This window comes from Pungitius pungitius, chromosome 9 (assembly GCF_949316345.1).
Source record: "Pungitius pungitius chromosome 9, fPunPun2.1, whole genome shotgun sequence".
NCBI lineage: Eukaryota > Metazoa > Chordata > Actinopteri > Perciformes > Gasterosteidae > Pungitius > Pungitius pungitius.
The window spans coordinates 5,096,214-5,123,930 of NC_084908.1; the positions used below are offsets into that span (position 1 = coordinate 5,096,214).

The 27,717-nt window shown below is 48.9% G+C and overlaps 2 protein-coding genes across 2 annotated transcripts; one reads left to right on the forward strand and one right to left on the reverse strand.

The window, feature by feature from the left end:
• Nucleotides 1-16: 16 nt before the first annotated feature.
• On the reverse strand, nucleotides 17-13,883 carry polq (polymerase (DNA directed), theta). Its single transcript, XM_037471031.2, has 35 exons — nucleotides 13,489-13,883; nucleotides 13,253-13,346; nucleotides 12,784-13,166; nucleotides 12,461-12,693; nucleotides 11,835-12,011; nucleotides 11,623-11,753; nucleotides 11,379-11,535; nucleotides 11,194-11,305; nucleotides 10,906-11,107; nucleotides 10,686-10,827; nucleotides 10,462-10,608; nucleotides 10,137-10,349; nucleotides 9,911-10,053; nucleotides 9,560-9,749; nucleotides 9,005-9,147; nucleotides 8,678-8,871; nucleotides 8,357-8,481; nucleotides 7,709-7,952; nucleotides 5,910-7,182; nucleotides 4,455-5,829; nucleotides 4,220-4,360; nucleotides 3,964-4,151; nucleotides 3,393-3,600; nucleotides 3,116-3,309; nucleotides 2,899-3,030; nucleotides 2,587-2,761; nucleotides 2,319-2,442; nucleotides 2,014-2,114; nucleotides 1,829-1,911; nucleotides 1,635-1,736; nucleotides 1,448-1,559; nucleotides 1,109-1,233; nucleotides 890-1,025; nucleotides 711-811; nucleotides 17-563 (listed from the first exon to the last, which is right to left on the reverse strand). The coding sequence occupies exons 1-35, from the start codon at nucleotides 13,557-13,559 to the stop codon at nucleotides 450-452; spliced, it is 7,785 nt and encodes a 2,594-aa protein (XP_037326928.2). The 5' UTR covers nucleotides 13,560-13,883; the 3' UTR covers nucleotides 17-449.
• Nucleotides 13,884-14,358: 475 nt separating this feature from the next.
• On the forward strand, nucleotides 14,359-27,434 carry ptpn9b (protein tyrosine phosphatase non-receptor type 9b). The gene is made up of 13 exons (XM_037472585.2): nucleotides 14,359-14,457; nucleotides 16,402-16,545; nucleotides 17,770-17,859; nucleotides 18,090-18,214; nucleotides 18,919-19,024; nucleotides 19,136-19,246; nucleotides 19,342-20,195; nucleotides 20,308-20,404; nucleotides 21,755-21,824; nucleotides 21,930-22,008; nucleotides 22,120-22,270; nucleotides 22,450-22,657; nucleotides 23,401-27,434. Exons 1-13 carry the CDS (start codon nucleotides 14,425-14,427, stop codon nucleotides 23,622-23,624), a joined length of 2,292 nt encoding a protein of 763 aa, XP_037328482.2. The 5' UTR covers nucleotides 14,359-14,424; the 3' UTR covers nucleotides 23,625-27,434.
• Nucleotides 27,435-27,717: the final 283 nt, after the last annotated feature.

Genomic DNA, 27,717 nt, shown 5'->3' on the forward strand with positions numbered 1-27,717 from the left:
TGTAAACTGAATATATAATTTGCATAAACACAGACCACTTTACAAAGAAAAACAAGTAATTACATAGATTATCATTGTATATAAAATCTCATAAGTCAATACTCAAAGGTAATTGGATATCAGCAATAAAAACAGCTGGGCCGTCAACAGAAATGTATACATTGTGACATTTTAAATACATTCAACAGTTCATAGAGAAATATGCTCCTATTCATGTGGGATTTCATTATTAATGTAGCAGTTAAAAATAAAGATTAGTATGGTACAGTAATAATATTACAGAATCTTTAAGGGACAGTTCAACCACATTTTCCATCTGACATGTTATGTATCAATGGAGTATGCTTTGGTTAGAGTTGCCTAGTTCTGGAGAGTTCTGCCTTCTCTCCAATATAATAGTCCTGCTTATAGCACACGGAGGAGACCCGTCTCTTTTGAACAATCATCATTCATATATCCAGGTCCTCCAAATTGCCCCAGCTGGGTCCCGCCTTGACTTTGGCCTTCAGCTTCACATACAGCTTTACTGCCGACTCCATCTCCCTCTTCACTATCTGAGCGACCTGACAGGGAGTCAAATAGTTATCTGCGCAGTTGGTCCTTAGAAAAAAAAATCTAAAATTCAAGTGATCAAGTCAGGCCTTTGTTTCTTTTTCACAAATAACAAAATCGATGACATCAATGATGGCATTACAGCGTGACGTTGGTACCTGGATGAGGTCTTCCTCCGTGGTTTCATAGATGAGCTCGTCGTGCAGCTGCAGGACCAAGTAGGCGCCTCCGAGTTGGCGCGTCCCGAGCCGACCGCCGGCTGTGTGACGGACACGGTCAGAAACACACACACACACACACACACAGCGTGGGGGATGGGCGGTAGAGTGGACCTCACCTGGCCGCGCGTGCCGGTGAGAGAGCGGAGCCGCGGGGTACGCGCTTCGCAGTCGCTTCTGGATGTTCACCGTGGCAAGTTTAACGATGTCCGCCGCCGAGCCCTGCACCGTGGTGTTCACCGCCTGCCGCTCTGCCTGCAAAGGGCGCCGGTGAATGGAAACTCGCTCGGCCTACAACATGGGTTTTCGGCGGGGTGGACGGGCGCGGGCGCGCTTACGTGCGCTTTGGCGTGCGCGTTGGCGTCCGCGATGCCCGGCAGGTACCTCCTGCGGCCCATCAGGGTCTGGACGTAGCCGCTCTTCGCGCACTTCTTCACGGTTTCTCGGAGAAAAGCGTTGATCCCTGAAAACAAGACAGGACGTGGATGTCCCGGGCGTTTTGATCCTCCGGTACTGCCCTTGGGCAACAAACTCCACCCCAACGTGCTCCCGTTGCTGTGACTACAGCGTCTTAATGTTAGCTACCGATGGGAAGGTGGCGCCGGTCATCAGTGAATGAATGGGAGGAGAGGACATGTGTTGTTGCCGTGCTTGGAGTGGTCCAAGATGCTTCATACCTTTGTATCGGGCCTTGAAGCTCTCTATGTAGCAGGCCGCGTCGTCCTCCTTCACGCCCATCTGCTCCCCCAAAGACTTGGCGCCCATCCCGTAGATGATGCCGTAGCAGATCTGCGCGGACAAAGACGCGGCGGTGAGCGCCGGCGCCAATGCCCGCGCCCTCGCCTCCTCCCTGGCCAGCTATACCTGTTTCGCCTGTTGCCTGAGGTCGTCCTTCACCGACTCCGGGTCGACGCTTTTCCACTCGGCGGCGATGCAGCGGAACACGTCGGCCCCCCCGTTCAGCACCTGTCGGAGACGCGCGCGTGCACACACACACACTTCATTCAGGTCATTTCGGTTCACTTGTTCACCGGTGGTCGTTTTTGCGACTCGCAGACCTGCAGGAGACGCTGATCCTTGGAGAGGTGAGCCAACACTCGCAGCTCCAGCTGAGAATAGTCTGCTGCCAAGATCATCCCGCCTGCGGGACAGGGTGGGGGAGTTTGTAGAGCAGTCATTCACAGACAGAAGGAAGATATATATCTATAGATATATATATATATAGATATATATTCATAGCAACCTGAAAAAGGTACGAAGGCGTGTCTCATGCTGACGGAGAAGGCCGGGCCTTGTATTGCGCGGCCAGCTGCAGCTGGGGGCACCACCGAACGTCTCTTCTTTCTGTAAAGAATCATTGTCCAAATGTATACAGTTAAACATGAGTATAGTCTGTACACATATAAAGCAGAGAGGAGTAAAAAAAGAGAAACTCTCAGCCAGGAAATCAAAGTCATAAATAAGTAAGTCGTGAGAAGCCCCTCATGTTCTTCCCCTGCTGATTCTTCTGTTGAAAGCCCTGCGCAGCAAACTGTTGTGTTGACCTACCCGGATCTGGAGGTCATGTGGCAGCTGTCTTGCGACGGTGGGCTCTCCCCCACCACGGTCGGCATGTAGATCTCAAAGTCTTTGGGGACGTTCTGCACGTTGGGCTCAGTGAAGCTGACTCTACCTGAAGAACAGAAAGAGCCGCATCCCTGCATGCTTTCAACATATTTAAATGAATTTACAAATTACGTCACGGTGTGTCTTGATGAAACGTAATCAGCAAAGACCGGCGTGTGTGTGTGTGTGTGTGCGTGTGTGTGTGCGTTACCTGTGGCCGTGTGCGTCTGGGCAATTGGGTAGATTCTGTCCATGGCCAGTGTGGTGTGGTACCGCTTCTCCCTCTGCAGGGGGAACACCACTTTGGTCAAGGCGTTGGTGATCCGCCTCCACTCCAGAATGACACCGGGCAGTGGGTGCAGGGGGCGGAGCTTCTCCAGAACATCCTGCCAAACATCAAATTTCAGTTAGCATATGTTCGATGTTATCAATGCTCCCACGCATTTGCATATCACGATAAGTGATTCGATAGAGAGTACGACGAATTCCCAAAAGCCCTTTCATGTAAATCAGAGGTCCGTACCTTGGTGGTGGTGAACTGCTTGCAGAGTCGGACCCGGCCCCCCGCTCCTCTCCTGGTGTAGCCCAGAGTCTTCTTGCTCTTCGGGCCGCCCACATCCCCGTTGGGAGGCAGGTGAAGCTCCAAGAACAGCACCTGCAGAACGGGGGAGTGCGAGAATCGGGCATCCGACCATTTCATTGGACAGAAATGCGCTGGGGTACGGGAGCCGCGTCGGTACCTGTGCCACGTCGTCGACGCTGGTGAGGGAGAAGCCGTGTCCGGCCAGGTCGTACGCCCGCGACTCCAGCGCCGCCAGTTTGGCTTGCATCACGTGCTTTTGTCTTTCCGACTCCTGGACGCTGAAGCCCATTCCGTTCAACTCCAACACTGCCAGAGACACCTGGGAGGGCATCTCCACGCTTCTGAATGTACCTGACACACACACACACACACACACACGTCTTAACTCGGTCACCACTGCGGGGAACACGCTGTGTGAGCGTCTGCTCTTCTACCTAGCATGCCGTCCTTGTCCAGCAGGCCCGCGAGGTGGTCCATGACGGACAGCACAAGCACGCTCTCGGTCGCCGCCCTGACGCGGGGGCAGTGCGCGTGTGCGTTTCCGAGGCCGTCCAGCAGAGGCAGCTCTTCAGGACAGTGGACGGTCACCATGTTGGGGAGAGTCCTCTCCTCGCTGCCGGGGTCCAGCAGCCAGCAGGCGACCTGCAGCGAGGATTCAACGACGAGTCGCCGCGGTGCATCATCACGACACTATTTGACATTTTACCGAGGGCTCCTAGCAACAACATTGCTTTGTCCGATTTCTGTTTTTTTAATTATTTTTTTTAGATGATAGATATAATTCCACAGAGAAGAAACCAATTTTATTTATCGCTTCTTTAAAAAATAAAAACTTTAACGAACCAGAAGAGGAACCTCAAAGAGCCATCAAAAGCTGGTTCTTTTAGTTTTTCGTCTTTATAGAAAAATGTGAAAATCATATTTTTAATTGAGATACCTCCACCTAGACTCACTCAATGTGCGAGTACGTTTGCTCCTGATTAACACACGTGACGTCTCTCTCACCTTGGGGTCCTCGCTGCTTCCCTCTAAGCTGACGCCGCAGCTCAACACAAGCCTCTTGTAGACCTCGATGATGTCATAGGCGACAACCACGGTTGCCGGCGCGGTCAGACAGCCGTTGGCCTCACGCAGCCTCTCGCTTACTGTCACGTTGTGGTCCAGGGGGGGCGGGGCCAGACTAGAGCTCAACCCTGAGGGGGGGAACACTTGTTGAAGTGAGCTTGTGCGCGTGTGGATGCATGCACGTGCGTGTCCGTACCTTTGCTCTGCTCCTGCTGCAGAGAGACGTAGTACGCGTCTCTTGCTCCCCAGCAGACAGAGAGTCCGATCAACACCAGTCCGTCGCTGTCTCTTACCGGGAAGCCGTCCTCACCGCGGGGCTTTGGCTGAGCTGCTGACGCTGCGCAGGAAAGACGTGCACGACGAGCGGGCAACACGCAACATGAGCCGTGCTTCAAATGTGTCCCATGTGAACAAGCTTATTGGTCACTTACCTCTCTTGGGTTTCCCTCCCATTTGCTCCTCCGGCGTCGGCCTGAGCTCCCGCTTCTCACAGGCCAAAGCCAGAGAGTAGCGCTCCTTCGTCTTCCACTCGTTAATGAAAGCGTCAAAGAGGCGCCGGTCGCTCGCCACGTCCACGATGGAGAACGAGCCGGAGCAGCTGGACGAGAGGGACGCACCCTGGGACGGCTGGAGAGGAGATACCTCCCCAGCCTCAGAGGGAGGCCTCTGCTGGGGGGAGGAGGAGGAGGAGGAGGCGGGAGCCGGGGGGCCTCGAGTGGGGCTGAGGCGTCGGTGGTGGTCGGGATCCGACGTGGAGTCGGCTTCTGCAGGACGATTGCCGTGTCCGGCGAGGGACCCGGGGCGCTTCGCGAGCGCCGGCGTCCGCGGCCGCAGGGCCGACCGGGGGATTGGTTGAGCGATGAGAGGCGACCGGACGGAGGAGGTGGTCAGTTTGACTCGGGGGGTGACGGGCGGCGTTTCCTGCGTCGGGGGAATGAGATCTCCAGCAGAGCCCGGTCTCTCCGCTGCGCTCCTGGGGTCGGGTTGTTCCTCTGGAGAATCGGCCCACTTCGCCCCTCCTCCGAGCGCCCGCGTCAAGGAGGGAGCGTTTTCGCCGGTTGGGGCGTTTGGCGAGGGCTGGTCAGACATACTAGGCCAGCGGTCAAAGATCTCTTGCAAACCATGGCTGCAAGGAAAAGAGCTTTCGGTGGAATTCTGTGTTTGGCCGTGTTTTAAAACGGCATTAACTGAGAGCAAAGGGTTCATTTCCTCTTTTGTCTCTAATTGCTCCCCACGTCGACCCTTCTCACCCCCGCCATGTTTGGTTCCTCGTGCGAGGCCATGATCCTCGCTGGCTTTGTCCTCGTCGTACTCACTGGGAGACGTGGTCCTCGTGGCGGGCCGCGTCGGTACCCGGCCGGCTTCGCGCTGTGACTCAGGCAGCCGCCCCGTGGTCGGAACGTCCTCGCCGTTGGGTCGCTGAGCTTCGTGACTTCCCTCCGACCGTCTGAGCAAGCTCTGCCTCTCCAGGAAGTGCTCGCCGACCAGCAGCGAGTCGCCCCACTCCGACAGGTTGAAGGAGGACTCGCCCCACTGGACGGCCTCCTGCCTTTCCGCCTCCTGGTTGGCGAGAAGCTCGCTGCGCCTCCGCTCCTGGGTCGACGGAGGCGTGCCTCGGAACTCCCGGCCATCGCGCTCTTCCTCCTCCTCCTCGTCGTCGTCCGATTGGCCGGATACCCGCGGCGGGCTCAGGCACGGCGTGGAGCTGCCGTGCAGGCTGTCAAACAGGAAGCTGCTGCTTCTGTTGATGCTCTCGTCGTCACCTTCGTCTTTAACTCCGTCCTCCCCACCAGGACCCGGAGAGATCTGTAGCAAACATTTAGACTTATGAAGAGGAAAACTGCCTTTTTACATTCAGAAAAGATTGGAGGATTGTGAACACTCACCGGGGGGCTGGTGTCAAGGAGGAGCTCCATCTGGCTGTCTGTGATGGAAATATTGAATCTTGGCCGTGCATTACTTCCCTCGAGTGTGTCCTTCTCAACAGCTGCGGCCGCCATTTCCTCCCCCGCGTTCTCCCCCGATCCCTCGCGTTGGCATGGCTGCTGGACCATGAGTCTCTCTGTCTGGGTGTCCAATTCAAAGCTGTCGCCGAAACTCTCCTCTTCCTCTTTGACGCGTCCCTCGGCCTCCTCTTCGTCCACCGCGTACAGCTCCGGGGACGAGAACTTGTCGGCCTCCCTGCGGTCCAGCCTCCGGCGCTTTGCCTCGGGGGAGAACAGTGGAACGGAGGGAGGGCTGGCGCCCCGGGGGGAGTCCGGCGCGTCGGAGACACCGGGAGGAGTCGTTGGAACCGAGGGAACCGCCGAGGGCTCGACAGGATCCCGGGGGCTTTTGTCTGTTTGTATGGAGTGGAGGACTTTTCTTAAGGCCTTCGAGTGCTTCACTCTCCCCGGTTGCGCGGGTGACTCGGCGAGCGCCGGGGCAGCGCGCACGTCCGATGTCCCCGTAGGAACTCGGTGGTGTTCGTCCGCTCGGGACGCCGGCGCTCTGAAACGGGGGGCGGGCGTTGGGGTAGAGGAGGGCAGAGGATGCGCCACTGGTCCAAACAAGGGGCTGGAAACGATCTCGGCCAACTCCTGCGTCAGGCTCCTTTCAGGACCAGGACCATTTCCCGGTCCAACTGGGACCCCCCCTCTACTCCTCTCCCCTTCTTTCGGCTCAGATTTCTCCCCTTGCTCCGATCTTTCCTGCGATTCTTGTTTTCCGCCTGGACCCTCGGAGTCACCTGCCACTTGCACTACGTTTACCGTTTGTCTGACATCTGGCTCCGCCCCGTCTACCTTTCTGGAGTTCCCACGGCCTCTGCTGGCCTCCCCGTGTCCGTCAGTGTCCCCACGCTCCCCCTCCACCACCCGGTCTCCTTCCCGGTGATCTGTGTGGGCGTCGCCCCGTGCTTCACGTGAGCCGAGATGCGATGCGGACGAGGCGCCTGAACCGGCGGCGCTCTCCGCAGCAGGAGCCCCCGGTGGAAGAGTTGCTGGGTCCCACCGAATTCCTAACTGCGCCAGGTCTTCCTGAAGGAGGAGCCTGGCCTCGGAAACGATCTCAGAGGCGGCCTCCGGCTCCGTCAGGGCTCGGCCGCCGCTGACCCAGACGCAGCGGAGGCTCCGGCGCTCGGCCGCCTCCACCTCGCTCTCGTCCACCGCGCGCTTCGAGCTGGGAACAGGCAGACAAGCGCATCGTTGGCTTCACGTCCGGAGCCATGTTTCGGGGGCAGTATGTGGCTTGCTGTGCTGATTCTAGATCAGCCCATACTTACCAGGACTTACGTGTATGTACTTGACCCTTTTCAAAATGAAAGAGGCTGGGTATTTTTTATAGCAAAGTTGTACACGTTCAAATAGACAATGTCATGTCTATGACAACTCATTTTAATATTTTGTATTTGGTTGTTATTATTATTAGTAACTAACATACATTTCTATACATTTTAAGTCATGTTAATTACATGATGTATGGAGGTATTTGATTCAAGGGGATATATATATATATTATATATTGACAGATATGTATACTGATATATAGATGTTGGGATTATTTGAGAAAGAAATTAGTAACAGACGGAATGATGGCTAGAACGTTAAGGTACTCGGGCTGTGCGTGATTGGAACATGGTCGTTTCTAGACTTCCAGCCAGTCCTCATTTACCTAACATGCATGAATAATCTTAACTTACAGCTACCTCTTAAATGGTACAGCGTTCCTCAGGGCTTTCTCCACATCAGCCACAGTAGCCCGGGCTAGTTCAGCGACCGTGCACAGGCCCTGTGCGTACAGCGCTCTGGCTCGTGTGGCGTTTAGCAGGGAAACCCTGACCAGGTCCACCAGCTCCCTCTGGACTCCGAAGCTCAGCCTGGTCTGGTACTGGGACAGCAGCAGCTCCATGTTGTGCCAGCCCAGGCGCTTGGAAAACACCATCACCATACCTGCAGGGGTGGTAGCAAGGTCAGGGGGATTCTGTCCATCATTTAGAGGCACAGCATCACCCCATGTGTCGCTATTTGCTTCTAATTTCCGTTGGGGCTCATGTGTTTACACTGATAATAAACACCGTCATTTGCGTGACATCTCCTCGCACAGAGACCAACGTGTGCCGAGCCGCATAAAAGCACACACCCTCTCAGTCTGAATTACATCCGCACCTTGTGAGCCCTTCCAAAGTAACTTGATGAAAGAAGCACTTTATATAGCTGCACGGTGTATATCCATCCAGCCTAGAGTGCTCCTGCATCAAGTTACTGCCTTCCCCTTTTGATGTAAAGTCAGAGTCTAACCATTTCACAGTGCAACACGTCCTTGGAGACGCTCAGAAACCCTCCTTGACTTGTACCTGCATAAGTAGAAGCAGACTGCTGGAGGGACTGCAGCTGCCCACGATTGCAGTTGTACTTCGATGCCACTGCTCCCAGAGGCACCTCATTCACCAGATCATGCAGCACAAGCGTGGTGAAAAAGCTGGGAGGAGAAAATGGGATCAAAAACATTTCCGAAAATAGTATTTAGTCGTAGTGGTTTGCGATAGGGTCTCTACTCTGAGTCACCTTTTCATCCATATAGAAACTGTCGGTGAGCAAAAAAGGAAGCAATAAAGACACTACCTGCCATGCTAGGTACATGAGTTCGGTGTAACGGACACAAATACAGGCATCACCGTTTGTGAACAGCCATTTGTCGACGCTGCTTCTCTGTCTTGGCGACCAGTTTCCCGCCGACAGATCTCGCAAGGAAACCCTCCTGGACGCCCACCAGCTCCGCCACTCTCTTCATCGATGACGACAGCTGTTCCCACTGACAGAAGAACTGGTACCAGTCTATGGTGGTCCACTCAGCGTACAACGGGGTGATCTGAGGGGCATTTGCACACAGAATTTGAAATAGTGGGTGCTCGAGGGGGGGGGGGGGGGGGCATTTTTGGTTTCTTTATTCACTTTGTATGGGGCGAGGGTTTGGAGATGTATGATGCAAGATGTGTGCGTACCAGGTAGAGAATGTGCAAGTCGTTTTCAAGCACAAAGCCCTTCATGGCCCGTTGGAGATCTGCAAATATTCCCAGAGCTTCGGGAGGGGAAAGGGACGAGGAAAGGGTGGCAGCACCGAGTTGAGTGGGATGGTACCGCTCCTCTGGACGTGTAAAGACATCAGGACGTATGATCGGGATTGTAAAGGGGAAAGGAGGTCAAGCTTATAGTCAGGCTTGTATACTTTTATCGTGAAATACCATATGACGCATGAATAAGGAAAACGATAGCATTGCTCTTTGAAACTTCTTTCGAATTGAAATAGAAACATTGTGCACAGATTTGTACTTGTACGTTTAATCATCAACATTAAAAGAAATCGTATTTTTCTTACACTGTCCGTCTGAATAAACCTTTACATGCCCATTGTCTGAAAAAGTTTTGTTTTGCTACCAGCTTGAATCTATGTTTGACTTCCCGTCAGCTATCAGCGTGCGAAAATCTTACTTTTAACACTAAGAGAAATGTAGGGTAAGAACACTCATAATTTCATCATGTTATCAGTGTGGCAGTACCTTGTCCGTCCTTCTGGATGCTGATGAACTCGTTCTCCATCAGCCATTCAACACAGGCCTCTATAGCTCCTTTGTTGGTGTCCTCAGTCGGTTCTTTTTTGCCGTTACTTTTGATGCTGGCAGCCAGCAGTGAGCACAAAGCATACGACCGCACATCCTGTGGAGTGCTGGCCACCCCTCCGACGATGATCTGCGCGTTGGGAGGATTCAAACGAGTCACCAAGTCATAACAGAGGGAAACTAATCTGACTTTACATCAAAGGCCTCCGTAAAGAGCGGCATCTCGTTTTAAAGAGGGAAGTACAACATGATCTATTCACGGACCGGGTTCATTTGGATATCGACCCGTACCTCTAAGATGGCTCGCAGCATGCTGGTGGTGACTCCGTCTCCCTCCCTTCTCACCAGGCAGCTGCTGATTGGCTGAAGAGCACCCTTGAGGAGAATGATACCTTTCTGACGCTCCGCCTCCTTACACACCAGCACACTCTCACCTGAGAAGAGGGCGGACGAAATGACTCACGGCCAAAGGAGAGACGTTTTGAAAAGACGTGTCCTTCTTCTCCCCCCTCCGTACCTATCGTGTCCACTCCTTTTCTCCCCGCCCGCCCTGCCATCTGTTTGTACGTGAGCGGGTCCAACAGGTGTCCGTTGAAGGTGGGGCTTCGGATGATGACCCTGCGAGCCGGGAGATTCACCCCCGAGGAGAGGGTGGAGGTCGCCGCCAGGACTTTAATGGTGCTCTGGCGAAAGGCTCCTTCCAACACGTCGCGTTCATCGAACGTCAAACCTGCAAAAGGCAAACTTCATCTTATTCGCACACCCGCAGAAACAAAACAAAAAATCAATGAACCATTCGGCAGTGTGTCGTTGCGGCTGAGAAGTTGTGCGAGTGTGTTCACCAGCGTGGTGGAAGGCCACCCCCCATGGCACAGTTCGCTGGAGGGTGGGGTCCAAGCCAGCTGGAGTTCGTCTCAACTGGGCCACGACGTCCACGAGTCCCTCCCGATCCAGACCCACCGGCTTTGGCTCCGCTTCGCCCCGGCGGTCTGCAAAGAACGAGACCACAATCTTTGACGCTCCTTCTAACGCAGTAAACAGTTGGGACTTGATCTCAAAAACCTACCGGTGTGTCGGAGGTTGTAGAATTCTCTTGCGATGCTGTCCGACAGTTTCTCACACCAGTTCTTTGAGGGGCAGAACAACAGCACAGAGCGGCCCTCGCTCACCGTCTCGTAGCACAGGCTCACTATGTGGTCATCGTCGCCCTGCGGAGAGTCACACGCGCATGATGCCATTACTGGCCTGAAAGGATCAACCGCTGCCTGACCCGCTCTCTCGGTTACCTTGACGCGGAGCGCCGGGGTGAACCGCCGGACCACGGCGAGGCTCTTGTCGTAGACGTCGCGGCCCACCTTGAGGTGCTCGTGCAGGGGTACGGGCCTGTAGTCCGTCTGGTAAAGCTCTGCACCCAACCAGCTGGCCAGGAGGGCGAGGTTGGGCAAGGTGGCGCTCATGCCTACGATCTGTACGCCCTCAGAGAGAGACCTGCAGAGGGGGGTTGTTGCACAAGTAGATTTTTACACTAGCTCATACACAAAATAAGAGTGTGAAGAAGACAGTCGGACACAAACCCAGTGGCGTTCTGCTTCTGCGCTATGTAACGGATTTTGGTTAAGAGCAGTTCCAGTAGGTATCCTCTTCCAGAATCACCGACCATATGCAACTCGTCCACCACCACCATACCTAGACGTGCAAAAATAAGTCAAACCCTACTTTTCAATGATCAAGAAAGCACCCTGTTATCCCGGTGTGTTACCTAGTAGAGCCATGTTGTCCTCTTCAATGAGTCTGTTGATGAGAGAATTGGCTTTTTCTATAGTGCACACAGCCACATCCAGCGCTGCGAATCCTCCAGCAGCCGAGGTGCTGCCCATGTACCCCTCCACACGAACTCCTGCCTCTTCAAATACACTCTGCGGGGTTCACAGATGCACATCGGTGAGATGGAGACAATCGGCACGGTGCCCAGAACAACGTCCATTTGCTGTTCTCTCCCTCACCCGAAGGTAATGCATCTTCTCTTTAGCCACGGAGACAAATGGCAGTATGAACAGAGCTTTTCTTTTCGTCTCCAGCACACGCTTCAACATCAGCAACTCCGACACCAGAGTTTTTCCTGCACTTGTGGGGGCTGAAAAACAGAAGGAGCTTCAAGAGTGGAAAACAGTGACTGAATGTGAATGCTTTCGCAAAGAGGTGTCGTGCTCGTTACCCGAGTACACCAGGTTCCCTCCCTGCAGCGCCTGTCCGGCAGCGAGGCACTGAGCCTGCCATTCGAACATGTGGGTCACGCCGTGCTTCTGGTAGCACGCCAGGACAGCTTTTGGTAAGCCCCAGTTGCAAAGCAGCAGCTTTTCGGCTTGCCCCGCCGGAGCACAGAAGGCGATGCCTATGGCGGAGATCATTTGTAGAAAACTGCCTTACATGTGGGATTAAGTCAAAGTGGTGGGGGGGGGGGGAGTTTAAACTACTGCAACATGTACTTTCAGCAAAGCAAAGGGTATTTGACATGGGGGAAATAAATCAAATTTTAGGGATTACCTTTGAGATACAAGCTAATGTTCAATGTTAGATGTCAGTAAATTACTACTTCACACTTTGACAAGATATTGTAATGTTAAAGGCTACATAACTGGCCCCAGGTCCCAAAATCTTGAAGCTTCTTTTAAATATTGCACCAGTTTTGAGGTTTTTGCTTTGTCGGTTTAGTGGTGAGAATGTGAAAATATTTCAAATAAAGTGGGCTTTCTTGCCTGTCATTTTTTTTTTAAATCATGAAAAGATATCCAAACTACTGCAATTTTCTAGCAGGTCAATCAAGCCAGGACCGGACCTCACCTGGCTGAGGCAGAGTGTCGCTGAGAGTGCTCAGGTCCAAACCGCTGGGGACGACGAGCACAGAGGCGGACTGATTCTGGAATGACGGCTGGAGTTTGGCCCTCCTCGTGGCGGCCGCGAGGCGGCTCGGGCTGAACAAGATGTAGTCCCTGGATACATCCAGGGGTGGATCGGCCTTCACGTTTGACCCGCTACGTGGAGAGCTTTTTCTCCTGGATGGAAGCTGCTGCTTACTGAGACGCACAAAGAAACAAAAACAGTGAAGTACAGCAACTGAAAATAGGAGAAACAAATGATACAATAATGTGAACGTTAATACTGACTTGCTGGAGCTGCCTGCTTGCTGACTGTTGGTCAGCTGTTTGCCCTGAGCGGACGTTGCATTGATGCAGGAGGAGGCCGGTGGGGGCTGGATGCCCTTCGGGCCCCTCTGAGCATACTCTGCTTCCTCAGAGTCCTCACCGAAGAGAAGCCTCTGTGCGAGGTCTTTGCAATCGGCTCGCCATCCTGGTCGCTCACCGTCGCCAGCACCAGGCCCCCGGGCCTCCTGCTGGGTGCTGCTGTGGCGCGGTGGTGCCGGCTTTTTATGCGCACCCCTGTTTGCCGTCGTTGGCCTCACCGGGTCTACGGCGTCCAACACCTGCAGAATTTCTTCATCAAGAGCCAATGTGGATTCTCCCAGAGGACACACTGCTCCTCCTCGGTTCTTGAAATTGGAGATTTATACATGTGATCCAGGTGGATGTGGAAGAGAATCAGGGATGATAATAAGAGGAAAACTCCATCACTCACCGGGGCGCCTTTGCTCATGCTTGATTTGCCTGATACAATATGGGGTTTTTGGAACAGCCTGCTCCCGTCTGGTGGTTCATCAGCAGCTTGGAAACTGTACACATATGTTTCCAACGGGTAAGACTGACGTCATCTTTAGAAATGCTGCACGGATTGGAGACTGTCACTAGGCAACAGGAGGATTCTTCTGAATCTGTCAACATTAGTAATCAAGTGGAGCTGTGGGATAAACGTACCATTGCTTCTTCTTGACGTGGTGCAGCCCCATGTAGCTCTTCTTCTTCGAAGGAGGACCTGAGGTGCTCATGCTGAAGAAGATCTACTAGTTCTGTCATAGGTGGGAGTAGGTGGACGCTCACTAACATGACACCAGGTTGACTCTTGACACGGGTTTACAAACGAAGTTGACTCTAACGGCGTGTGTTTGCGGTGAGGGAGCAGGAGAGGAAACAATAAGACGGTGATAAGACATGTTTTGGTTGCGAAGCACAAACATCACAGACTTGGCGGAGGGCAGACGGCCAGAGCGCCGCACAAATGGGAAATCAAAAAGTCCGCCGGAGTGCTCTTCGGTGCTCCATAAAAAACAGTCCGACGAAACAAATGCTCGCTGTAAAGGTTCCCGTGAAGTAGCAGCGCACTGCTGCAGAGACCACTACCAAGTTGTAACGTTCACGATGCCTGTAAAGTGTTGGATGAACGGATGCTCTTGATGTGCTTAACTGGATGAAAAATAACATAGTAGTGTTGACATCCATAATCAATTGTAAGATGGGTAAATATTTTACAATCCGTCCATGATAAAAGTTTCACCTTGTAAAATAGCTTTTGAGCTATATATATATATATATATATATTTATATATAAAACACATTTTGAAAGGTTTAAATACAATACATATTTTGAACTGTAATGTGAAGATACATTGAATGTACTACTGTCAAAATATTACTGTCAGCAGGCAATTATTCTGATTCAGTTAATCAAGCGGTCATAGCATCATATCAATGGACAAGTAGGCAAAGGTTTATGAATTGTCGGTGGCAGCGTTGATAAATGCATATTTCTTTTCTCTGCCCGGATGTGAAGGCTTATGGGCGGGGCTTCTCGGGGGTAGTGCGTGAGCGAGCGTCTGGGGGGCGCGCCTGCTGCGACGTTGCGCAGCCTTCAAGATGGCGGAAGCCCTGACAACTCAGGAGCAGCTGGTAAGGGTCTCTTTATGGATTTTTTTCCTCTTCTCCCCGCCATGTCCATTATGCACACGTGTCACCCTCAGTTTCTTCTGTAACCGGGGATCTTGTCGGTGTGTTTTGTCGCGGTGAATGTCCCCTGGAACAACCCGGTCTAGTAAACAAGCGCTGGCCCCTTAGCACCCATCCCAAGCCGCTTGGCTCCTGTGTGTCTGACAGCAGTTAGCATGTGTGTTAGCTCGAAAGCGGTTGCTATCAGTAGTATGTCTCACTTATTAACCAGGCGTGTATCCCGAAGACTCGCTCCCCTGATAACCCAGCTTTGCATGGACCACCGTTAATGTCAAGTAACGATACTTCGTTTCCTCATTGTTGCCTCATACATGTGGCTTGTCTTGTCTTTAGACAGTATCCTCAGCCATCCAGCTGCCACATGTAACTGAGCTGCTAGCTAATGCTAACGGCTATTGTTGACTTGCAGCGAATTTCCTCGACAACCTCTTCCTACCCATATTTGTGACGTTTAGATATGACCGAACACTCATTATTTTAAGTGTGTATTTCCATTATGTACCATGGCACGGCTAAGAAGGACACCGTGAGTGTGCGCTATGTGGCAACTAATAGCTAACGTCAGTTAGCTCGGTGGTCTCTGTCCAACGTTATCAGATTTACGGTCGAGAATTCACAGAAGTCATCCTGCGGTTCCTAACATTGTTGTTGCCCTCTCTTTCTAGTAAAAGTGGCCGGGCGCTGTGTCTTTTATAGCAAACACCCGATGTCATCCAATAGCTGCGATGACAAGTTCGGTCCATAGCTAAGTTACTTATTTTATCTTCATGAGGCATTCGCAAGGTTAACTGATCTGTGAGCTTATTTACAGGACACGTTTGGAGCTTTCCCGATCACCAGATATGCCCATGTGTTTCTCGTTAGCTTACATCACTTTCCCAGTCTGCCGTTTTAGAACTGCGCTGAAGTCAGCGACTTGTTGCCTTGGATGAACCCCACAGAGGCTAGCCGCCGTCCCGGTGCTGATGTTCACTGCTGGTAGGGTTGTTATTTAAAGGTTCCACGACTCGATACAGTACCCCGACTCCCCAAGAGGTTACTGTAGCTTCACAAACGGGCAATGGCAACCTGAATGTAAGGACAACGTGTGGTACGGTAAAAAAAAAAGGATACAAGTACTGAAAAAAAACACAGTACTTGATCACAAATTCATCACATTTTTAACAGCTGGTTACCTTTCTCGAACATGTGTTCAGTCCAGGTGTTGTGATTGCCAAATAAATGACCAAATATATACATTTGATTTTTTGTTGATGAAAATTCCACACATGAATATCAGTGATAACATCAGGTGACAAAATGAGCTGGGGTTCTATATATTTTATCTGAGGAAAATCCTATATTATTAATTAATGACAAGATGCACAAGGCCTTGGGTGCTTCTTCCTATCCACCAACGAATTAATAGGACATCTCCTGCATTTGGAGTCTAATTTAGGCATCATCTTTGTTTTGTCAATTTTAACTTTTGTACATAGCTGATGAGTTAATCCGATTTACCCGGTCATTGACCTTCCTCATGCTGGTTACGTGTTTGGAGGACAGATGCATTCTCTCATAGTCACAACAGGCCGCCTGTTGTCTCCTGGCATTTGAGGGCTCTCAGCATTGTCCACAAGCACAGCCTGCTGCTTCCATCTGCATCATACATCTAGAGTGACTGATAGGAGAACTACAAAGTTGAGGGCACTGAGAGAGAGGGTTATTTGTATTGTCTTCATACCTATCTTCTCTGTTCCTTTGTTATTGTTGCTATTGCTCTACTAAGCTAGGTTTATCCTGTTTTTTTCCTCTGACACAATGGCATTTTCTTGTTTTTAATGTCACGTCACGTCACCCCCCGACCTCATTAATGTCCTTCCGCCTCCTCCGTTGTCTCGTTTTAAGGCTGTGGAGGAGTTCCTGGGTCAGGTGCGAAGCAGGGAGCACCCTCAAAGTGCTGGGCTCGTGTCCCAGCCTACAGCTGTAAAGTTTCTCATGGCCCGCAAGTTTGATGTCTCCAGAGCCATCAACCTCTTCCAAGAATACAAGGTAATGTGTGGCTATTTGATCTGTGACAAAACAGATGAATTTTTCCATTATCTATGAAACTGTTTCTGTAATGGCTAAAAGATCTAGAGAAGAAGATATTTAATTTAGAGTTTTCAGACCTTTTTCTGTTCCTCCACTTTTATTGTTTGTGTAGTATGAACTAATTACAAACTCTGCGTTTTAACACAAATAGTCCTATAATTTTATCAGAGGTGGAAAGAGTAACAAAATGTTGTACTCAAGTAAAAGTACTGTTACTTAAGAAAAAATTTACTGAAGTACAAGTAAAGTTACCAGTCTAAAAGTTTACTCAAGTAAAAAGTAGCTCATTAAAAATTTACTCGGAGTATAAGTTACTGTTACTTTTTTAACAGCTGAGTGGGGTGCGGGATTCTAGTGTAGTTAAAAAAAGACAATGGAAAATAAATCTCAATCTAGTTGTTTTTAATTGAAGGAAGACCTTTACAAATTAAAGTATTAGCAAAAATAATAAAATAAAGACCGACGGTTCGCTGAGAGCCGTCAGAGCCAGGAGCAGCAAGTGTAGTCACCTACTGCTGCCAACACATCCCGTCAGACCAGGATTATTTATTTATATCGTTAATGAACTTTTCTCCTCTTGTTACCCTGGTAACCGCTGTCATTAGACGGTTGCGTTGATTCTTACTGTAAAAATCGTCGTACTTCCAGTTTAGCGACTACGCTTCATATTTTCATTCGATTTCAGCTGGGTTTGCACCTGTTTTGTCCGTCTCCATCATTCTTGTTCAGCGCGTTCGTTCTCCCGCTCATCACTCGAGTGCAGTGGCGTTATTTTTTTTTCCTTTGCATTTTTTTTTTTTTACTCAGTAATGAATGATTTAAAATGTAGCGAAGTACAATACTTCAAACAAAAAGTACTTAAGTAAAATTACAGATTAAAAAAAATAAAAGTAGAAGTACACAAAAATACTACTCAATTACAGTAACGCGAGTAAATGTAATTCGTTACTTTCCACCTCTGAATTTTATGCACTTTAAATAATACTGCTGTTAACTTCCGACAGTGTCAAAGTTTATGACTGACCACCGTTAATGAAGTGAGGAATTCTCTCCGCTGTAGTGGCACAAGTCATAACCTCTAATTGAAAACAGAAAAACGGCACGCTTGTTGAAAAATGTAATTTGTCTACATACTACTTTAAGTTGCTAATGGCTGCCTCTATCATCATGCATCCAAATCAGAACACCAGAATCAAGGAGGGCATCATCAATATCAACCCTAACGAGGAGCCCCTGCGCTCCGAGCTGCTCAGTGGAAAATTCACAGTCTTGGTGAGTGTGGAAGGAATTGTGAACCACCCTGCGGGATGCACATGTTAGGTCTGCATGTGTTTCCCTGCCTCCCTCCCTGTGTTTTTTTTTATTAACAGAAATGTAGTAAAAATGGTCTAAAAACGTGCACATTCACAATTTCACATTTAAAGCCAGTCTTTCTGAAAAATCCTGAAGAATAGACGACCTCAATTTCAATTTGATGATAATTTGTTGCATGACCCTTGCAGCCCGGCCGTGATGCAAAGGGTGCCGCTCTGGCGCTCTTCACGGCTCGCCTCCATCAGCCGGACGTCACTTCCCACAAAGCTGTCCTGCAGGCCATCATCTATCAGCTGGACAAAGCCATAGAGAGGTGAGGCCCTGATCTGTCATATATTGCCCAATATCTCATGCAATCATTTTGTGTCAGACTCACCCCCCCCCCCCCCCCCCCCCCCCAGAATCCTACCACGTTTCATCAACCCTGGCAGACATAATCACCATTGCTCCTTTGTGCATGTTATGGAAGTCCCAGATACGTAAAAGAACCATACATACGTCCTGTACAGCATCTGGAGTACAGCGCAAGTGTTTTTAACATGCCACAAGTCTGCTTCTTTACTACAGCAATGTCAACCCAAAATAAATCGATTTGAGAAGGATTGCATTTAATAGATAAAAAGAATGACAATTGGTAAAAAAGTCTAGATTTCGTGTCATGTCTGGATGCAAACGTTAAAAATGCTCGTCTCCTGATAAGAGGTTGGTGCAATCGGTTCCAGCTATGTTTACATTCATCAACACCGAATAAACGTTTAAAGGGTTATACCTTAAAAGTCTATGGTTTATACAGCAATATGAGCTGTAGGTGCCCACAAAAGGCTACAATGTGTTTTTCCTTCATTTCTGAATCAACAATGTCAGCAAGTCACAGATCGCAGGGGGAGTATCTCAGCGCTGACACAGCGAGATGCAAATATTGCACTTGAATGTGCATTTTATAACATTAAGCGTTTCTCTCAAAGTAACGTTACAAAATGATGCTTATGGCACACTTCCTGTTTCTTTGTTCAACAGTGCACAAACTCAAAAAGACGGACTCATATTTATCTACGACATGACCAACTCCAGCTACAGCAACTTTGACTACGAGCTCTGCGTCAAGATTCTCAATTTGCTGAAGGTAATAGAGGGAGTGTGCTTCTGTTGCTCTCACATTGCACTTCCTTCAACTGTTTCGTTGTGTTAAACGTCTCAAATCAAGAGCCCTTTTCATCACTTGTATATTTCCTAGGGGGCGTTTCCAGCTCGTCTAAAATGTGTCTTCATTGTATCGTCGCCTCTATGGTTCCGAGCTCCTTTCGCGGTCCTCCGCCTGTTTGTGCGCGAGAAGCTGAGAGAGCGGGTATGTCTGTGTTTTGTTATCCATGGGAATTCTGTCATGTGGTGCTCCGTTTTGTCGTCATTTGAGCAGCACTTTCTCTCCTCCTCGTCGACCAGGTGTGCACAGTGAAAGCTCACGAGTTGGCCACTCACATCCCAGTCTCCTCCCTCCCCGAGCACCTGGACGGGACGTCCCAGTACAGCCATGTGGCGTGGATCCAGTCATGCGTCAACGCGCACACGGACAACGCTCCGGGCAACACGCAAGATCACGACGCGCACGATTGTGTGGGAAGCCTTCTGCGCTCCTACAGCTTGGAGTGCAGCGACGTGGGGGCCACGCCTCCCTGCGCCCGCAACGGCACGCAGCTCGGCTCGGAGGCTAACTCGAACTGTTACGATGACAGCAATGCCAACTTGCACAACCACTGCAGTGTTTCTGAGGGCAGGACTCGGTACCCCCCGAGCCCGCAGTCTGCCACCAACGGGCCGCAAGGCAACCATCAACATTGGAACGGCTCTGCGGTGGGTGGGGCTGGCGGCGGCTCGAGCCCTAACGCCAACATGAATGGCCGTGGCCGGCCAGCCCCACCCCAGTCTGACACGCCCCCCAACACGCCGCTCTCCCAGGACATGGTCTGTGGGAAGGTAGCGTGCTCCGCCCCCGGGTCTCAGAGTGAGGAGGAGGATGGCGCGGAAGGGGAAGAAGAGGAAGGGGTGCCACCGTTGCCCCAGAAGTCGTTGCCTCGCACTGCCCAACAGCCGCCTTCCCAGTCGCCCCCCCTGTCCTCGTCGTGGGGCCCCGATGACGAGAACAGTTTGGTGGAAGCGTCCGTTCACATGGCAGAGCAGGGGGGCATGACGGTGCACAACCTGGTGGAGCACGTGAAGAGGCAGAAGAAGAAGGGGATTTACCAGGAGTACGAGGAGATCCGGAAGGAGCCACCTGCCGGCCCCTTTGATTACTCCAAGTAAGAGGAAAAAATATTTTCCATCTTCTTGTGTGCGCTTGATTGTCATCAGCTGTTTTATGTCTCATGTCACCTTTGTATGTCACATTGCATTCAATTTCTCCCTCTACAGAAAACTGTCCAATCAGATAAAGAACCGGTACAGCGACGTCCTCTGCCTCGACCAGTCACGGGTGCGGCTCTGCCAGCTCTGTGATGACGAGGACGAGGTATTTAAACGCCCAGCGATCCTCACTTCTCCCTCTGTGATGTCAGTGGTCTCTGGGTTCATTTTGCTCCCAACATCTTCTCCAAAATCTTTTACTTGGTTGATGATAAATAATTTTAGGAATGTTTGCTGTTGGATTGTGACGTTGCTGCCAACATCAGGCCTCTGTTCCACCTTCTCATAAGAAGAATGTTCTGGTAACTAATTAGAGAATTCAACGTTATATTTAGAATGCATTTAGATGATTAAAAGGTGGCAGGCACCGAACATCAGTAAGAGATCAGTGGTACACATCCATGTTTGGCCATTTGGCTCTGATGTCTTCACCTTTTCCTAATCTGCTGTATCTGACGTGTGTTTGGAAGGTGGAATGCTGCACATTATCATATTCAGTGTTTTTTTTTTGGGGCCATGTGAGTCTTATTTTTGTAGAATGAGTACAATGTTGTTGTAATATTGGCAAAAAAGTCCTTCAGACCAAATATCCACATGTTTGTTGTTATTGGCAATCCCATAAGCTGAATAATTTTAAGATCTGAATCTGGTGTAGATTTATTTTTTGTTAATTGTATCTTTTTAAACATTTTTTGTGTACATTACTGCAGCCATGTCTGGTCTAATAGGACTTCAGCATTAACATTGTTCTTTTAGTCTACGAAAACTATGACTAAAAGTTTTAACAACCTTTTTCCCATGACTAAGATGTGACAAGAACGGATCTGTGAAAATAAAAACTGACAATCATTCTAACTTGTTAACGAGACGATAATGTTAGTAGTTGACAAAGTCACAATAACTTTTTCAGTAGTGCCGAGTGCGAAAAGGGGTCTGTGGCAACAGAACGGCAGGTTGGGTGGTCGGTTTATTGTGAATCTGGCACAATACAGCGACCTGCAAGTAGTGCAGTGTCTTAAATAAAGTGATGTGTGTCTTAATGTGAGGCTTTGAACACAAAGGGATTCTGTATTTGCTCATAAAAATGAAACAAGTCATTTGGCCAATGTTTTGCTAAACGACCGAAGGCAGCGGACAGACCCACATGACAACACTTAAACCCTGGGACCTGGGAAGAGAAGGAGTTTAATAGGCTATGGCTATTAAATGTGAATAAAAATAGACAAATGTTATTGTTTTGTTCAAATCGTTGCCTAAAACTATGTATGCATTTCTGTCTTGAGACTAAATCAAAAATAGCTGCCAAAATGAACACTGGTGTTTAATCGGTGATGCTGATCTCTGGTGATGCTACATGGACACCAGCAAATCTGTGTTGAAGGAGCAGAACCGAAGCTAATTTACCGAGGTTCTGTTGAGTCACATCGTGATCTGTTCATTTTTGTTCGTTTTGCAGACATCAGATTACATCAATGCCAGTTTCATGGACGGATACAAGAGGAGCAACGCCTACATCGCCACTCAGGGTGAGCAACAAAAGCTACAGCTCCATTTGTTGTGGTTACTATGATATAGTCCCCCATGCAAACATTGCCTTTTCTGCTTTAAGTCCTCTTTTTTCTTTCCCTCAGGTCCTTTGCCAAAAACATTTTGTGACTTCTGGCGCATGGTGTGGGAACAGATGGTACTTATCATCGTCATGACAACCCGGTGAGACTCCTTTTACAGTCAGCGTCAATTTCGCTGTCACAAGTAACCGCATTTCCTCGACTGGGCCCCGATGACGAGATCACAACTAGCATGTGGTTCTGTGCGTCTCAGGGTGGTGGAGCGCGGCCGAGTCAAGTGTGGTCAGTACTGGCCTCTGGAGGAGGGCCGGACCGAGCAGCACGGACCCTTCCTGGTCAGGAACACGCACATCCAGGCGTTCCAGGACTTCAAGCTGTCCCATCTGGAACTATACAACACACAGGTAGGTCACACGGACTGCATTAAGACTTAAAAAGATCTGTGTGTTAATGTGAGATAATAAAGGGGCCTTAAAAGGTCTTTTCATGGACCAACTTCATGTACGGTAAGAATTGATCTTGTTGTACATGCTGGCCCTGATATTTATCCTCTTGTCCGTAATCCTCCGTGACTTTGTCTCAGTCTGGAGAGAGACGGGAAGTGCTCCACTACCTCTACGTCAGCTGGCCGGACTTCGGCGTTCCCAAAAGTGCTTCAGCCATGTTGGACTTCCGTGAACACGTCCTGCAGAGGAGGGAGGCTGCAGTCAGGAGCCTTGGTGCCACTTGGACGGGGCCTCCAGGGGGCCCCCCTGTGGTCGTGCACTGCAGTGCCGGCATTGGCCGTACAGGTAAAAAAATCTCACCTCTGAGGTTCTGATGTACCGTTTAATGCAAAGACCTTGTTACTCTGAGGTGTGTGACGTTGTGTTGGCACTCTGTGAAAAATGTGTAGGAGGGCAGAGTATCATTTGGAATTATTCAGTTGTAGCAAAAATGTTTTTTATTTTTAAAAAGTCATGTGTGAAAACCAGCATTTGTTCGACCACTTCTAAAAATTGAAGTTAAAAAGTGTTAAAATAGTCCAATAATGAGCCGATCTTATGCAGACGTCATTTTCTCTGCTTGTTTGTTAGCTCCATTATTTGTAAAAACAGTATCCCAGGTATGCATGTAGGGAAGTTCTTAAAGTTTGGCAAGGACACAGGGATTTTTTTTTATTTGGAATCTGGTGTTTAGAAGTCACTTTGACATCACAAAACACGTTATGACAATAACTCAAGATTCATAACCATTAACATTTCATACAGACACCGGGCCTTAATTGTTTGTCACATGCTTATAGTCTGGGATTATGTTTACCTGCTCAGACTTGTTATTGGGTAAATCAATGCTGTAAACCTGCTTTAGTCTGTTTTATTGTGTATTTTAATTATTTTGTTGTTTTATGTCCTTCTTTATGCCCTTGTATAGCCATTTGGGATAATTCTCTCCTCTGTGTTGTTAAGCTCTGTGACAAGTGCTTTAAAAAAAATCACCTTACATAATCGCCATGTGTTACTTCTTCTGTCTGCCCGCGTCCGTCCCCGACCAGGCACGTTCTGCACCCTGGACATCTGCCTCTCCCGGCTGGAGGACATCGGCACGGTAGATGTGCGGCAGACGGTGCGGCGCATGCGCACGCAGAGAGCGTTCAGCATCCAGACCTGGGACCAGTACTACTTCTGCTACACAGCGGTCATCGAGTACGCCCAGCGCCACGGTAAGCTGAGCCCGGTGCAGTGGTCCGACTCCGACCTCGAGACTGATAGCGAGTGAGGGAGAAAGGAGCCATGGCCCACCTAAGCCGGAGGCATAGGAGGGACGTTTTGGGTGACTCTTCTGCCATAAGAGAGAAGAGACCAAAGCAGGGAGATCTTTGTTCTGGATCTTGATGTGTTCATACAGACTCCCACGGCTGCACCTCCCCCTGAACGGATCCACGCGGAGGGGAAGAGTACAAAACAGACAGGGACTGGAGACTGCGTGTTACATCAATGACTGAGTAAGCTGTCCTGCCAATTCCCGAGCCCCTTTTTATTTAGCAAATTCCAGGGGGGGGGGACTGAACCTGTCTTGTTGACAAGAGAGTTGTACGTTGTAGCATTTTTATATTTACTTGCACATGAGGAATGACAAACTTGATCTTTACCCCTTGGAGCCCTCCAAACCCTTTTAATTTCTTTTATTTCTTGCTCTTTTTTTTAACACGTCTGTGATTGCAGACCATGTGATGCGTGTGAAAGTCATATTTTTTGTAAGCCGATGGTCCTACATGACAAAGTAGATCAGTGTGAGCCATTAAGTCCAAGTTCCTATGTTTTTCTCCCGTTTTATGAGTGTTTCCCCTGGGGGGGGGCGGGGGGGGTTGTGACTCCGCTAGCTCCTTGTGTGAGGGGTGGGGCGGCACTCGGAGCAGGAGAGGTACTCAGTTCTACTTGCAGGAGAGCTACTTGTCCCATTGTGGGAGCGACATTTCTCGCTGCTCTCTACAGCGCTCCGACGCGAGCGATACCGAGCGCGAAGGAGAGTTGAAAACGCCACCATGTAGAGACAGAAATGTCCGTCTGCTGGTACACGTGTGCGCATAAACGAACATATGCGCACACGTGTTGTAGCGGGATCGCCGTGCGTGGGGAAAATAAGATTCAAACTTCTTTTTTTTTTTGTTCCACACTTTTCCGGGGGGGCGGGGGATCATTTCAGCAGGGGGGGTGCGCTGTTATAATGGTAGGGGAAACACTGCCCATCCTTTTTATTTTTCCTTTATCCTTTCTATGGTGCATTTTCTATGTGTTTCATATCTGTGCATATGTAAACTAACCTTTCAAAGGCAAAGTTCTCACCCTGAATGCTTGGATGTACTCCTTACTGACATATTAGATTGAAACGTATGTACAGTGCCGTGAAAACGTTTTTAACACCTTCCTATTTTTTCTTTTAGATTTTCAAATGTTTTAGATCATCAAACAAATTTTAATATTCGACAGACAAGCTGGCTAAATGAAAAATGCAGTTTTAGAACGATGATTTAATTTATTCATTCATTCTTTGGAAAGCTGAGTTAATTTCACTAGCCACAGCCCAATTTCTGCCAGACAAAGTAAAGTGGGCTAAAAGATGATCAGAGCTCATGATTCAACAATAAGGAGGAGACGGGGCAAAATTCCAAGAAGAACACAAACACTTGTATCGCATTCACCAAAATGCATCATGATGATCTCAAAGACTTGGGCTAATATTATGTGGACTGATGAGACAAGTGGAGCCGTGTGTAACGTCGAATGTTAAAGTACCACGGCGTTTCATAAAAGCACATCATACCAACAGACCCACGTGGTGGTTTGATGGTCTGAATTCCAGCTTCATGACATGGACCATGGCACCAGGCATTCTGCTCTCTACCAGAACCTACGTTATTGTGCATAATAACCGCTGAGAAGAGAGCGAAGGAAGGCTCCAAATAAGAAAATATGTGTCCAGAGTAATGTGAAGAGATGAAATAACAACCCCATACAATATTTTGAAGTTTGACTCATTTATTAATTAGTTCTTTCTTTTGATGATGCTTTCATCCGTGGACGTAATGTATTAACGGTTACGCCGCTTGCGTAGGCGCTCTTCTCCGCCCTCCATTGTCTAGCACGCACAAGCAGACAATGTGAAACAGCGCCCTCTGCGGTCACAGTTTCTGATGGGTCACAGATTTTGGTGTAACACCGGTCCCTCGGTCGGGGGAGCTAAATGGACCGGTGCCTCGAGAGGTGCCACAACTGCTTAAAGTACCACGGCGTTTCATAAAAGCACATCATACCAACAGACCCACGTGGTGGTTTGATGGTCTGAATTCCAGCTTCATGACATGGACCATGGCACCAGGCATTCTGCTCTCTACCAGAACCTCCTGAAGGAGAACGTCCGGCCATCAGTTTGTGACCTCAAGCTCAAGAGCACGTGGGAACCCCATGACCCCATCATCGGAAACATGAGCGTGACAAATGTGCAACGAAAATTAGAACGCAGGACGGAAGCAAATCCTCTTTCACGGCACTGTATCTTGTAACCTACGTTATTGTGCATAATAACCGCTGAGAAGAGAGCGAAGGAAAAAAAGTAGCCTTGCTAAATATAATTGACTTAGCCATGAGAAGAAATATCTATGTAGCGAGCCACGCTGTGACAAAGTACACACGAGTTCTTTCTGGTACTCAAACTGACATCGTATTGCAAATTGGTGTGACAGGTCTAACATCATCTTTACTGTTGGAGCGTTCTGATTGGACGATCCCAAGTAATTTGGCCTTAACGTGATTCACTGCCTCGTCATTCTAAGACCTGAACCATACCTGTAATCCTTTAGTTCCCCCCTCTTCTTTCACATCATACTCTGGATTCCACAACCATATTTTAATTTTTTGTTTCATTCATGAGGCATATCCTGCCTTAGATAACTGTGCCTTGAAGTTGTCCTCGACTTAACGTCTCGCTGGTATAGTAATAACACCCCAATGAGTGCATAGAGCAGGACACCCGCACTTTGCCTATCGTCCTGCGCATGGTCCCGGGGAAGTAATGAGTTAAATCTGGGACGAGCTCTGCTCCCACACCTGGCTATTGTTTTATCATTTGACCTCAGGGGGTAATTCTAGTGTTTATAGAATTTTTTTTTTTTTTTTGCCTAGTGTCAAAGATCTGTTTCTGGGTTTGCCTCTGGTAAGTTATGGTTTAAGTAGAAAAAAAATGAAAAAGCAAAAAAACGATTGAATTTATTTTGTATTTTTTACTGTATTGTATCCTACTATATTTATGTCTTTGTAAAGCTTCTACAATATCGAAATTGGTGAATGTTGGTACGACGCGATGGAGAAAAACAAAGTCAGCATTTGATAAGATGAACAAATCAGACGGAGGGGGTGAAATATATATTTTTTGTTTGGTTTTGGTGGGAAATGTCACTTGCCATTGTTTTTTCAGAACTGATTCGTATGACTGGCGATTGTTCATTTCTCGTACGTCGGTTAAGCTGATTATGTTTTGAAGACCGTTTAATGTCAAACACAGTAACAGTTACATTAACTTCCGATGCCAAGGGCGAAGCAAAACAGCCATCAGGAGTATAAAAACAAAGATATCCCAAAAAGAAGATTGTCATTTCTGTTACAGGTAAAGATCGAATGGGTTATGGTGTATGAGCATGCATAACGAGCCTTGAATGTTTTATTTTTGGGGGGGGTAGCGGGGGTACTTGAGTCGGGATGGACATGGTTGGTGAATGTGGACCCGTCGCCTGTCTCTCATCCACATTAGCCTCACTCGCATGGACCTACCAGTGCAGCCTTGCATCCACGGATATGACAAAGATCACCTCGGGGACGTTACTAAAGAATATGTATAGACACAAAGTGGGAGTGTGTGTGTGTGTGTGTTCAGAGTCTTGCCCCCCCAAACTCCTTTCATGCTACTTTTCACAAGGAATGCAAACGTGAATTTTGTTAACCGTTGTTTTTTTTGTTGTGATTGAATTGTGGCCTTTTCCACGCTGTCGGCCCGGCTGTCCCATTAAAGCAACGGTATTACTATCATGAACCAGCTACAGACTCGATGTGACGTCTTTGCTCCACTTGGTGTGACGCACAAATGAAAGTTCTCCAAGCTAATCGTCACCGTTCAGAGGTGCTGTTATTTTACAAATCCACATTATATAGACCAACGTCTGATAATACTAAACATACAAAGCTTTGTCATCGATCATATTACCCAAAGGGACCAATTCAACCAACAGCAAGTGAGATGCTACACCACTAATGTAGTGTAAAGCTTAAAGGGGTTAGATTACTGAATGTTGTTGGATTATTTGTACTGTGTGGAATTT